This window comes from Poecilia latipinna, unplaced genomic scaffold, assembly GCF_001443285.1.
Source record: "Poecilia latipinna isolate Pla-1442-1.1 unplaced genomic scaffold, P_latipinna-1.0 Scaffold1315, whole genome shotgun sequence".
Lineage (NCBI taxonomy): Eukaryota > Metazoa > Chordata > Actinopteri > Cyprinodontiformes > Poeciliidae > Poecilia > Poecilia latipinna.
In genome coordinates this window covers 242,779-255,559 of record NW_015113931.1, presented here as the reverse complement: position 1 = coordinate 255,559, position 12,781 = coordinate 242,779, and the positions used below count along the sequence as shown (strand labels likewise).

The following is a 12,781-nucleotide window of genomic DNA, read 5'->3' as shown; positions in this document are numbered from 1 at the left end:
CAATAATCAGAACCAAAATTAGATGCATGTTGAACTCTTAAAAAGAGGAATTTAAGCCAGTTTCGCTAAAGTCAAACTGTTAAGTCGAGGCTCTTTTACTGCCGGAGGGAAACATCCAGGGAGAGACCCAGCGCCACGAGGGTGCTGGACTACTTTTAAAAACTTGTAGGTGTTTGTAACCACGGCAACTCGGAAGATGCTCAGCAAGTTAATTGTTTGTTTTCCTCTGCTGGCCTTGGATCGGATGAGTCCTTTCCCCACATACAGCCACGGAAATAAAAGTGTGTTTAATAAAAGGCAAGGCAGGTCACGACTGTCAGAAGGTGTAATTATTAGCTATACTTTATTTAAAATGCCGACTTTTATTTGTAATAATTTAAAGCAGAGAAGTATTTTACTGTTGTGCTATTTTTGTTGACGCGTGAAGCGTTTATTAAAACACAAAGCCATTAAAAAGGAATGGTCAGCTCTGCGTTTTTTTTTGTTTGTTTGTTTTTTTCCATGTTAAACCTGGTTGACGACAATAAACGTTTCTGTTTTTGCACACGGGCGGGGCTTTGCTTTTTGGAGAAACTGTTTTGAGTCTGTGGTGCTTTCCCTTTTCCTTTTCCTTTTGCTTTTGGTTTTGGTAAAAAGCCCGAGGTCTTCTGTCAGCTCTCATTGTGTCACTTGTTAGGTCAGCGTCGGGCAAACTTCTTGACCCTGACTCGGTACCCGAGTTCATGTTTAGGACTTCCCTGCAAAACATGTCCAGTCATTAGTCTCATAGAAACCAGATACTTAACATACAAAACTATGGATATATTTTTCTCTCTCTCGTTTATTTAAAAATGCAAAATATTTCACATGCCATTTTTAATTAGAAATGTAAAAAATACATATATATTATTTATTATCCTTGAGGGATGCCTGTATCCCTCAGGCATACAGGCATCCCTGTATGCCTGTATGCATACAGGGATGCATACAGGCATCCCTGTATGCATACAGGGAGGGATACAGGCATCCCTCAGGATGCCTGAGGGATACAGGCATCCCTCAAGGATAATAAATAATATATATGTATTTTTTACATTTCTAATTAAAAATGGCATGTGAAATATTTTGCATTTTTAAATAAACGAGAGAGAGAAAAATATATCCATAGTTTTGTATGTTAAGTATCTGGTTTCTATGAGACTAATGACTGGACATGTTTTGCAGGGAAGTCCTAAACATGAACTCGGGTACCGAGTCAGGGTCAAGAAGTTTGCCCGACGCTGACCTAACAAGTGACACAATGAGAGCTGACAGAAGACCTCGGGCTTCTGTCAGCTCGAGGTCTGACATCGATTGTCTGACAGGACAATCGATGTCAGACATCGATTGTCTGACAGGACAATCGATGTCCTGTCAGACATCGATTGTTTGGTTTAGTGATGATGATCGTAAATCTTCCAGTATGTTGGAATAATTTTGGGCTTATCTTTATGCTGAAAGATAACCACCCTAAAAACTCCAATGAAACGCCTTTGAATAAAACACATTTATGTGCCAGAATGGCCCAGTCAAAGTCCAGACATAAACCCAACTGAGAAGCAGTGGAAAAGCTTGAAATTTGATTCTATAAAGACGTTTTTTTTGTTTTTGTTTTTTTGTTTTTTTTTATCTTACTGACGGTTTTGGGTAACACTTTATTTGAAGGGGGTTGAATAAGGCTGTCATGACACTGTCATAAACATGACATAACACCTGTCATGAACATGAATAAGCCTTCATGAATATTTATGACTGTTGTCATAAAGCATCATTCGGTAAATTATGACACTTTTAATACAAAGTTGACATTATTCAAAATGTCTTTGTTATGACAACGTGACATTAACCAAGAAATCATTACTGATATAAATTTGTTATAAAAGTATTATTGATTGCACTTTAAAAATTAGGTAACTTTATGTTATTAAAGGTAAAGTTTAAACAGTAATGATTTCTTGGTTAATGTCAAGTTGTCAAAGATATTTTGAATAATGTCAACTTTGTATTAAAAGTGTCATAATTTACCGAATGACGCTTTATGACAACAGTCATAAATATTCATGAAGACGTATTGATGTTTATGACAGGTGTTATGTCATGTTTATGACAGTGTTATGACAGTCTTATTCACCCCCCTTCAAATAAAGTGTTACCCGGTTTTGGAAGCAGCGATAACTGCAGTGGTTGAATACCGTCACATAAAATCTACAACTAAACACATTTAAGTTATAAAAAAATTAGTTATAAAAAAAAAAAGTAGGGAAGTTTAAAAGCAGGGCTTCAAACTCTTCTGCAACTGCGCCGCATCTTAAAAGTCTAGGCGGATTTCCGTGGAACTTTAAATTTCGTGTCAGGGTCTGGCTGGCATTCCCAGAAATGATTCCCTCTTCACTTCATCGGAGATCCACTTTAAGTGGAAGCACCTCGGGAATCAGAGACAAAACCAAAACAAAACAAAAGAAAAAAGAAAGGGAAGTAAATAAAAAAAATAAAATAAAAAAGATTCCCGGCAGCGGGAGGCTGTAATGTTTTACAGCTCTCTGTAGTTGTGTTGGTTTTCCTGAGAATATGCAGCGATCGCCTTTACTGGCACGTTTGATGACTCATGCGTGAGTCATAACGTGGGTGGGAGTCCGTGTTGTTTTTCCCTTTCCTTTTCCCCTCGCCGCACCGGCTCCTACAACTCTGCGATTACAGGAGTATCCAGGCAGATAACGAGTCATGTGATGGGTCGTGTTGTTTCTCTGAATCGCAGGGAATAAGCTTTCACTTACGGGAAGCAAAAGGCGCTGCATCCCTGCAGGGTGACGACGGAGAAGGCAGGAGGGGGGAAAAAAAAAAAAAAAAAACACCTCAGGGTGCAGCGAAATTCCCGCATGTCCCGATAGGAATTACTGGAATCATTTCTCTTTTGTTTGTTGACATTGTGCAGAATTACTTGCCCGGCATCACCGTACCAGTTTTCATCGTTTAAGACGCTGAATACGTAGAAGCTTACGGACGCGTGGATATCGTTATTATTTAGGGATTTTGAAGATGTTGGAGCTTATTGCGTCATGAAGTAAATACATTTATTAGATTTTTTTTTAAAGCAATGTGAGTTTTTTTTTTTAATCAACTTAGAATCAAAACTACTCATGCAACCTCTAATGTACTCATTCGGATAAATGTTCCTGCAAATTGCGTTTTTTATTTTTTATTTTTTTATTTTTTTCTGGTGGAAATCTGAGCACTCTTCATATCTTAACTGGTGGATTTTATTTGAATTTCCATATTTTCTTTCACATATTTTTTTAATAAATCTTGGGCCCAGAGCTTTCCAGATGCTGCATTGAATCCAAAACCAGCATTGATGAATGTTTGGGAATGTTGTCCTGTTCATGTTTAAGTGAACTTGCTGGTTGTGCTTTGCCTTTCTCATTCAAACGAACTTGTGTAAAACTGGCAGCTTCAAAGACCCTCAGCATGATGCTGTCACCTCCATGCTTGAAGGCTTGGTGTGGTTTTAAAGCCTCACCTGGTTCTTCCAAACGCTAAAATCTTTTTTATGGCTATCAGTTTTAAAACAGGGTTAGTTATTGTGTGCTAATATAAAGCAGGAGTCATTGCATCTGGTGGTTCCTGGGCTCTTCCTGACCATTCTACCTGATATTATTTTAACTGAAAGAGGTAATTCGGGTAAGATTATTGAAAATTGCCAGTTTGGCGTTCAAATGGGACTGCCATCCCAAACCAAAATTGGTTTTGAAATTAATAAAGTAAGCTAATATTAAGCATCTGGAATGGCCACAACATGAAGTATATCTATTTAGCAACCAGTTTTCATGAGTTCTACCTTTCTGACAAGCAGGGAGGTCAAATAACCAGCCAAAATTATGCCACAAGTTTTTCTTGGGATTAAAAAAAAAAAAAAAGCTTAGATTGTTAGATCGTCTGAAACTTGCTAAAGGAAATTAAAACACACACAGATTCAGGTGTTTGTCAGACACGCTCTCAGTTGGGCCGCAGTTGCCACTAAATACATCTTGTGCTACCACATACAGCAGTGTACTGCCCAATGATGTTACTTTGTCATCATATATGCATAGGTTGTTTGTTACTGCGGTTTCTTGGTTTTGTTTTCTCTCTTTCTGCAGGTCTAGAGCCAGACTTCTGTTATCTCTGTGCTTTTTTTCTCTACTCAGGAAAAGCACCGTTTCTCCCTTTCTTTTCTCAATTACATTTGAAATAAACCCAGAGCAACGTCTAGCAATGTCTCGTATATATGAAATCATGCCGCACTGCTGACCAGGAGATGTTATAAAAATAACAGTTTTATAAAGGAAATGAATACAGTTGCCTCAAGGCGCATGTATATATTTAGACTCTAAGTTTCTAATTGCCAACTCTGCCTGCAAAGACATGAGTAAAGTTCCTCTTAATCCCTGTGGTTTGTTTCCAGAATGACTGATGATGTCATGGTGAGGTCACCAGGCTTCGCTTTGTTTATGCCTCTTGTCTTTAGATTGCAAACTGTGGTGCAAGAGCTTTTTTTTTCCATGATGAAGGCAACCAGAAGCACAAAAACGCATTTTTTTTTTTTTTGTTGGTTTCCCTGAAGGCATCAGCTGTTCAGACGGAAACGTCTTGACTGAGCCACTGCAGATCCGGCTCTAGGCTCAAATTTAGGGGGAGGGGGTCAGAGGTCAATAAATCCGTTTTCATCCCTCAGCTGTTGGACGGCTCTTCCTGCTGCGTCACCCTCGTCTTTCTGCAGTCTCCATAACAACAGTTACCATGACATCCGGTGCCCGTAAGTGATGCGAGTTTTCCAGGTGCAGAGGAGACCGTGAACCATGGGCAGCGAGTGCGAACGGCGTACATGTGCCGAGTCACAGGGAGGTTTACGTGAAGCCAGCCACAAAAACCCCGAAAGGGAAGATAACAGGGAGCCTCACTCCGGCTCTTATCTTACAACCTCATTACACGATCCTACCGAGGAAACCGGATGAGTTACAAATCACGTATTAAGTTGAAAAAGTGTTTGTGAAAAGCAGTCCTTGTTGGAGCCACCCTGAATTCCAGCTTTCGTATCTCTGGGTGGGATATATTTGAGACTTTTGGTCAGTTTTTTGTTTTTTTTTTTTGTTTCTTTACCCGTTTTTGTTCCATATTTGGATCAAACACGCTTGCATGAGCCGGGCATTTCCACTGAAGAAGAAGAAGTGAGGCAGTGCTGTCATTTCCATTGCAGATTCTGATCTTTGCCGGCTTCACTTGTGTTACATAAAAATACATGAGCTCTCACTGTTTGGCTGACGAGTTCAGCGAGTACGCCGCTTTCACTGCGCCGCCGCCTCACGTCGCTCACTGATCGGCCTTTGAAGCCGCGACGGGACGGATACGATCTGCTTCTTCTGTATTTTTGAAGGATTAGTACGCATAAATAATCCTGTTGGATTTCTGATGCAGAGCTCAAAGTGAAATTGATTCTTCTAAATGCGAAGCCTAAAATAAGTCTTAGTATGGATGCTATACAGCGTATAAAGACATTATTTCTCTTTACCTTCACGTTTGCCATATGACAGGTTAACATGTGGATATAAAGTGTTGGACAGATTTATTTGCACCTCTGGTAAAACTGTGTAAAGCAAATATTGGTTATCTTGTTTAAATACCCAGCAATATCCCATTTTCTATTTTCAAGGTTCCCAGAGCTGCTAGAAGAGAAACAGGCCCACAGCATTACACATCCTCCTCTGTACTTATCACTGGATGTCAGGTGCTTTTTCACATATTCTTTTATTTATTAGATGGGTTTATAATCCCAGTAGTTTTAGGCAAACTCCAAATCCCTGATGGTAGGACAGATTTTTTTCCTGATATCTTTTCCAAAACAGGTCAGCATATTTATAGGGATGAACTGTTACCCCTCATGACCCCTCTTTGTTGTCATCATCATATTTATACTTGGCAAAGTCACTGATTTCTAATTAGATGGTCATAAAACATAGCTTAATCTAAAAACAAAAAGTAAAGAATAAATTAAGAAATGCTTGAGTTTTACTTCAAAGTTTTTGTTTGGGGTAATAATAATTTAGCATGAATAATTTTTTTTATTTTTTATGAATGAATAACTTAATTATAACTTTTAGGTGTCTGGTTAAATTGCCTCACCAATATATTAAATTATTTGGAGGTATTTCAGACGTTCTTACAGTGAAAATAAATTATTTTGATTTTGATCGGGGTGTACATGAGTGATTCTATAATTGGAGATACATTTGGCACTTCAAGAAATGACAAAAAAAAAAAATAATAATTTCTTAAAAAGTTTCTTAGGTAGTCTATTGAAAAGGCATTAAACTTTAAAAAAATCTGTAATTGCCAAACATTAGCTACATATTTTATAATTTTTTCTCAGAAAAAACGTATGTTTTGCGGTATGTTATGTCAACTCTGTTACGGACAATATAGACAGTGAGTGAAAAAAAACAATAAATTCTAGCAGACTAAAATATTTTTATTCCATTACACCAAGTGTCCTACTACCCAAATACTTTAAATTGAGATGTTTTACTTAAAAATACATTTTAAAAAATCAAAAGATACTCAACTTTTCACAGAGTTATTCGCATAGGGTCAAACGTTTTTCATTAAAACTCATTGAAAACCATCATTCTTTTAGAAATAAAATTGGTCAGTAATACTAAATCACAGCAGAAGTCAACCAACAATGTATATGGTGCTCTGGACAACAGTTTTCCTTTTTTTCTTTTCTTTTTTTTGTGAAAGTATGTCATAAACAAGTCAACTCTGTTACCTAAAAGAGATGGTGTTAGTAACAGAACTGACAGGACCATAATAATTTAGAACTGAAAACTCTGTTACTGTCAACTCTGTTACCCCATTTGGTAACAGAGTTGATGGTAACAGAATTGACAATTTCAAACATTTTTATTAAAAACTCCACTTGTGAGTAGAAATTCTGAAAAAACATGACACCACTGAGATAATGGTTTAAAAACCATTAAATAAACTTGTCTCTGATCAAAAATCTGTGGTATTTTTCTCATGATACTTTGGTAACAAGATTGACGTTGAAAACAATAACCCCTGGTGATTGTGATTTTTAGACTAAAATATTTCCCAGAGAATGGCACATAGACCTCTGTGTGTTTGAGGTCTTATCAGTAAAAGTAAATGAGTTAATTTTATGCAGTTTATATAGCCGTAGAAGGCAATTTCACAGATTTACAGGGACAAAACCATATGGTAACAGAGTTGACAAAAAATTCTCGGACACATATTTTTTCAAAAATAAGGGTATTTTGAGTTAATTTAATGTGATGTTGTTATTAAATTGACCATTTAGGCAGTTTAAAAAAAGACAGAAAAACAAATTCACCAAAGAAAAATAATAAAACATAGGTTTTTGCATCATTTTTCAGGTTAATAAAAAAGACAGTACCCAACTCGGACAACAAGAAGTCTTGGTTTTTCAGCTATATAAAACAATTTTAAATGTATTTACTTAAATGTTTTTACTTGTTAAATATTATGATCTATTAAAATGAGTAATAAATTACTAAAACATTTAAAAATTGAAATATTTTAATATGCCAGACCAAAAATAATGACTCTGGACATCAAATGTATCTGCAATTATAGAATCACTCACATATCTGGGAGGAAAGGAATGCATAAACGTTTTTGTTGGGGTTTTTATTACGTTTGAGTGAAACTACATTTACAATTAAGCCTTGAAAGTAAAATGAAAACGTTCTGTTTTTAGAATATCCATATATATATATTTTTTAAATCCCTCGGTAACCTTGTCTGTATGACCCTCCTCCTCGCTCATCTTCCTCTGTCCCTCCTCTGCACTCTGCTCTAATTTTCCGCGCGCTCCCGCCTCCTCCGCGGGCACGCTCATTGGGGGCTTGGCCCTCTACGCAACAGAAAGGGGGCGCGCCCGCGTTAAAGCAGCGCGCTGTCCAGCGTTGATGTGTCGCAGATTTTAAAAAGTGAGGTAGGAGAGCGGCTGGAGTTTCTGAGCGAGGGGAGGCGCACAAGCTTAGCGGAAAAAAACTAGGACTCTCGGAGGGAGCTGTGGAAAAACACTTAGCGCTCTGTTTGTTTATTCTTATTCTTATTATTATTCGTCCGTCCTCCTTCTCCCCCCGTAACTACTTTATTTCCGCACGTCGGGAAGTAAACAAGCAGGGATCCAGTTGCGTCCTGTTTGGACCGTCGCGATGGAACTGTCATCTATTGGAGAGCAAGTGTTCGCTGTTGAGTCAATTACAAAGAAGAGAATCAGAAAGGTAAGAAACATTCCTGCTTATAAACAAATCCTCCCTGAAATAATACTAATATTAATCCTGCTGTTTTATGCAAATGCAATGTACTAACCGATGTCCTCGCGCCGTCAACAATAATAACACAAGGCTGTGGTTTACGTAAAGGAAACACTAAAACTAAGTCGTTATTTTAATGCAACTGCGCCGAAGTTTCTCGAGTGGCGTCCTGTGCAGCGGCTGAGCTGCTGCGGCATGACCATGTTTTGGAGCCTACGCAGTTGTAGTAAACCGGGGGAGAAAGAGGGGGTGTGTGTATCTTTTAAAAAGCGGACAGCCAGCAGGCTGCTGCGCAGTTTATATTATTTACGCCAGCGCGCGGACTGAAAATGCTGTGTAACATCACAGAGTGCCGCGTGATGCTGGTCGTATTTAGTTACGACGGAGAAGCTGTTGTGAATTCAAACTGACTTATATTAACCCCACGACGCTACAGGTGCTCTCTGCTCGTCTTAACGCTCATGACGTAAAAAACGCGCAAAAAAAAAAAAAAAAGTAACATAAAGCGAGCATTTTTAAAGTTTACGATAGTGTAATAAGATACTGTGCGTTCATTGCTGTCCCTCACACGCGCTGGATTTGTTTGCGTTTTATTTCAGCTTATTTATTTTTGCCTGTTTTATTCATTTCAAACTAGGGTCGCCTCCGATAACAGTTTCGGACGTGAGCGTTGCGCAACATTGCTTGTTTACATGTTCCCGCGTGGCCCCACCTATCCAAGCCACCGGTGTAATGTTCTAGAAAGTGCCCCAGCGCTGTGAACACGGGCGCTCGTGGAGCGAGCACGTCATCGCAATGCGAGCGCAGGGCTGCTGTTTGGAGGCCACGCAGCTCCGCTGTCGATGACGTCAGCCTGCAGAAAACGTGGAGAACGAGAGAAACTTCACGAACCTTCCCTCCCTCTTGTGTAGCTCCACAGTTCAATTAAAAATTAGAGACCATTAGATAATTCAAATATAGAACTCATGAAAGTAATTCATTAAAATAACAGGTGTAGTTTTAAAAAAAAGTGTTGCTGCAGTTATTTTAGTATTTTTTTCAATGGTCGCTATCCAATGCAAAAAGTAGTCATATTTAAAACGACATTGAAAACAAATGCTTTTACTAAATCAGAAATAGACATGCTTATGATAATTTAAATCTGTCTGGTTATACATGATTATATGCTAATTTAATTTAGGAAATAAATAGAAATATTAATTTTACAAAAAGCAAATGTAATTGTTTCACATGACTTCATGGTTGTTTTTGTTGTGGTAGTGCTTCATTCTGTATAAAGGTATCAAGCTGACTTGTGTGCTTCTTAACCAATCAGGTTTCAGGGTGTATTTGATGAGTTGCACTCACTGATTGTGTTATTATTGTGTAGCCAACTTCAGCACACAATAAGTTATAAGGAAAACCATGATATAGCTTCAACATTTAATCCACATTTTTTCACAAGAATTTCACATATTAATATGTAATTGCACATTAAATTGTTTATGGATTCTAATTATCATGAACATATTTTCATAGTTTTCATTTTAAAATATGAAACTCTGTCGGCTCCTCCTTCCCTCAGTCCACAGTTTAAAGGGACAGCTGCCTAATCTCTTGTGCTCTGGTGTACGTTTAACACAGGGAGGCTTTTAAATGGCAGGTTCACTGACTGCTGTCCCTCCCCCCACTTTGTGTCTCTCTTCAGGGTAATGTGGAGTATCTACTGAAATGGCAGGGATGGCCCCCAGAGTGAGTAAGCCTTGAGTCATCCACAGACCTCACCACTTCCAGATATACTTAAGAGCTTTTTCAGAATATGCTCAGATCATTGATAAACAGACGATCATTAACTATCTCCCTATTTGCAGGTACAGCACTTGGGAGCCGGAGGACAACATTCTGGACCCGCTCTTGGTCCTGGCTTACGAAGAGAAGTGAGTAATACTGGAAGCATTTTAGGTTTCTCTTTTTTTGTTCTCTCTCAGTTTTAGTTTTCTTTCTCGCCTCCTTTTCTCTGACCTCCCCCTCCTGTCTGCATCTTCTCTTCTTGCAGTCAGGAGAAGCTCAGATCTCTGAGCTTTCGAAAGAAAGGCCTCAGACCCAGGAAGCTGGTGCTGCGGGTAACGACACTCATCTTTCTTGAATCTCAAACATTTGTTGTATCTTCTTTCATTAACACAAGCTGCAGCTAGGTATTTAACGCAAGTTCAAACTTTAAACAAGCGTTTTAATAGTAAAATCTGTTTTTTAGTCATCTGCGCAACATGCTGATCTATGAGGGTGTTTTATCCTTCACAGATAAAACAACTTTTTCAGGAAGTTGAGAAAACGATTTCTTACATTTTAAAAAGGCTGCTGAGCCAAATATATTTTATTTATTTATTTATTTATTCGCATTTACGTATAATCAGATTTTTCCAAACAGGTTTTATATGGAAGTATACTTTATTATCTCAGTATTTGCTTAAATATTTATAATACAATAATAAAAATAAAAGAACAGCTGAAGTCTAATAAAGAAATCACTGACAATTAATCGGAATTGTCGGATTAACTGTCTGCATCCTTAGTTTTAAGTTCTTCAGCAGCTTCAAACATTGATGCTGGTTCCTCATAACGTTAAAGAGTCAATTTATTGGAACAGATAAGGCAACACTGTTCCCACACTATCACTTTCGCTGCTATGTTACTAATTAATGGAGGAGGTTCCAGGAAGGCTTTCTGAAATGTAGGCTCATGCAGCATTTTATGTAAACTGAGCAGGGATACGGAAAAGGAAAAACTGATTAACTCCCTCAACTTACTGATCTAGTCTAGAGTTCCTTCATCGCCTCTCAAAGCTCTAAACTACATTCCTGTTACAACCACAGAAAACAAATGTGTGCTAGAATAAAATTATGACAAATCAGTAAAAATATTTTGATGAAAGATTTGACCTCCAGCGATTATTGTTCCCCCTGCTGATCGTTCGCCGTCTTCTTCAGAACATTTTTGGCATGGACCTGCGGAGCGCTCACAAGGATGACGAGAAGCCCCCGCCTCGTCTGCGCCTGTCCCTCACCAGGTCCATGAGCACGGACGTGGAGCAGGCGTGCCGACGCCGGGCCAGGAGGAGGAACAGACAGAGAGTGACCAAAGCCTTCCCAAAACACTCTTCCAACAAGCCGATCCATGAGCAGAAGATGAAAATTGAGCCGGTGGAGAAGGACTGGGGCGGCACCAGTGAGGAGGACAAGCCTGGATGTGAGAGCACCACTGAGGAGAGATGTGAAGACAGCTTGTATGGTCAGTTGTCCAATGAGTTGATTGATTGATGTGGCAATATGGATGTTGTGGTTTGTTACTGTTGTAATTCTTTAATCTGTAATTGTTCTTTGCTGGCTGGAAATCGAATTGCCCCTTGGGGACAATGAAGTTTATCTAATTTGATCTAACATTTATCTGAAGTGAGTCTTTATGTGTAACCAATGTTTTTCCTGCTTTCTCCCACAGGTCAGTCAGAGTGCAGCTCTCCTCCGTTCTTAGAGGAACAGGACATGGACACGGAGGTGGAGGAAAAGGCTGCCAGCCCGGACATGTGGACAGATGAAGCGGACGGAGGGATCTTTGAAACCAGTCAGGGACACACAAATTCACACGACGAATCGGAGGACAACACCTTGGTGTCTGAGGCCAAACCAGAAGTCATGGTTTCCCCAAGTGGCAAGTCAGACTGGGTGGAAGAGGAAGGCGTGGAAGCCTTCTCAGAGAGTCCAACCATGGAGAAAAAGAACGCAACATCAGTGATAGTGAGGGTCCAGGGATGTGGCAAGACGATGGGCGACGCTGTCTCTGTCTGCTCTGACTCTGAGCCGAAGAAAGACGAAGTGAGAACCGACAATCAGAGCGTGATTGTGACGGCGTCGGACCGCCCAAAAGTTCCCTACGAAGCACCACGTCCCGGGAGAGTGATCGTGACGAACGTGACTGTAAACTGCCTGACGGTGACTTTCAAAGAGGCGAGCTGCAGCGAGGGCTTCTTCAACGGTTGCTGAACCAAGAGAGGGGAACATGGAGACAGGGATCAGCATAACCATAGTTAGACCTGCCGCTCATGGTGAAGTAAATACCGCAAGCAAATAGTGTCTGTAAGGTCATTCCACATGATTTTATGAGTTCAGTAAGACATCTTTGCCTTGGAATAAAAGTGAGTGGTGATTTTATTATTATAGTGGCTCATTTATTAGGTGTGACAGGAAACAATGCACTGCAGGCCAGCAGATTAAGCCGATCTCGGTGGCAGAGTTCATTCTTACAGCAGCTTGGTTCACCCTACTGAAGGGAAGGGCGGCCGAAAACAACAGTTTACAGAACAACTCTGATGCAGCTACCGTTCCAGTTGTCCTCAGTGCTTTCCAGCAGGATGCAGGTTTTCACCAGAACCTGCTTCCAGTCGACTTTTT

The 12,781-nt window shown here is 39.5% G+C and overlaps 1 protein-coding gene across 1 annotated transcript; it reads left to right on the top strand.

Annotated features, from left to right (window-relative positions):
• Positions 1 to 7,990: 7,990 nt before the first annotated feature.
• On the top strand, positions 7,991 to 12,781 carry cbx7a (chromobox homolog 7a). Its single transcript, XM_015055436.1, has 6 exons — positions 7,991 to 8,324; positions 10,045 to 10,088; positions 10,208 to 10,273; positions 10,393 to 10,459; positions 11,324 to 11,624; positions 11,832 to 12,781. Exons 1-6 carry the CDS (start codon positions 8,256 to 8,258, stop codon positions 12,371 to 12,373), a joined length of 1,089 nt encoding a protein of 362 aa, XP_014910922.1. The 5' UTR covers positions 7,991 to 8,255; the 3' UTR covers positions 12,374 to 12,781.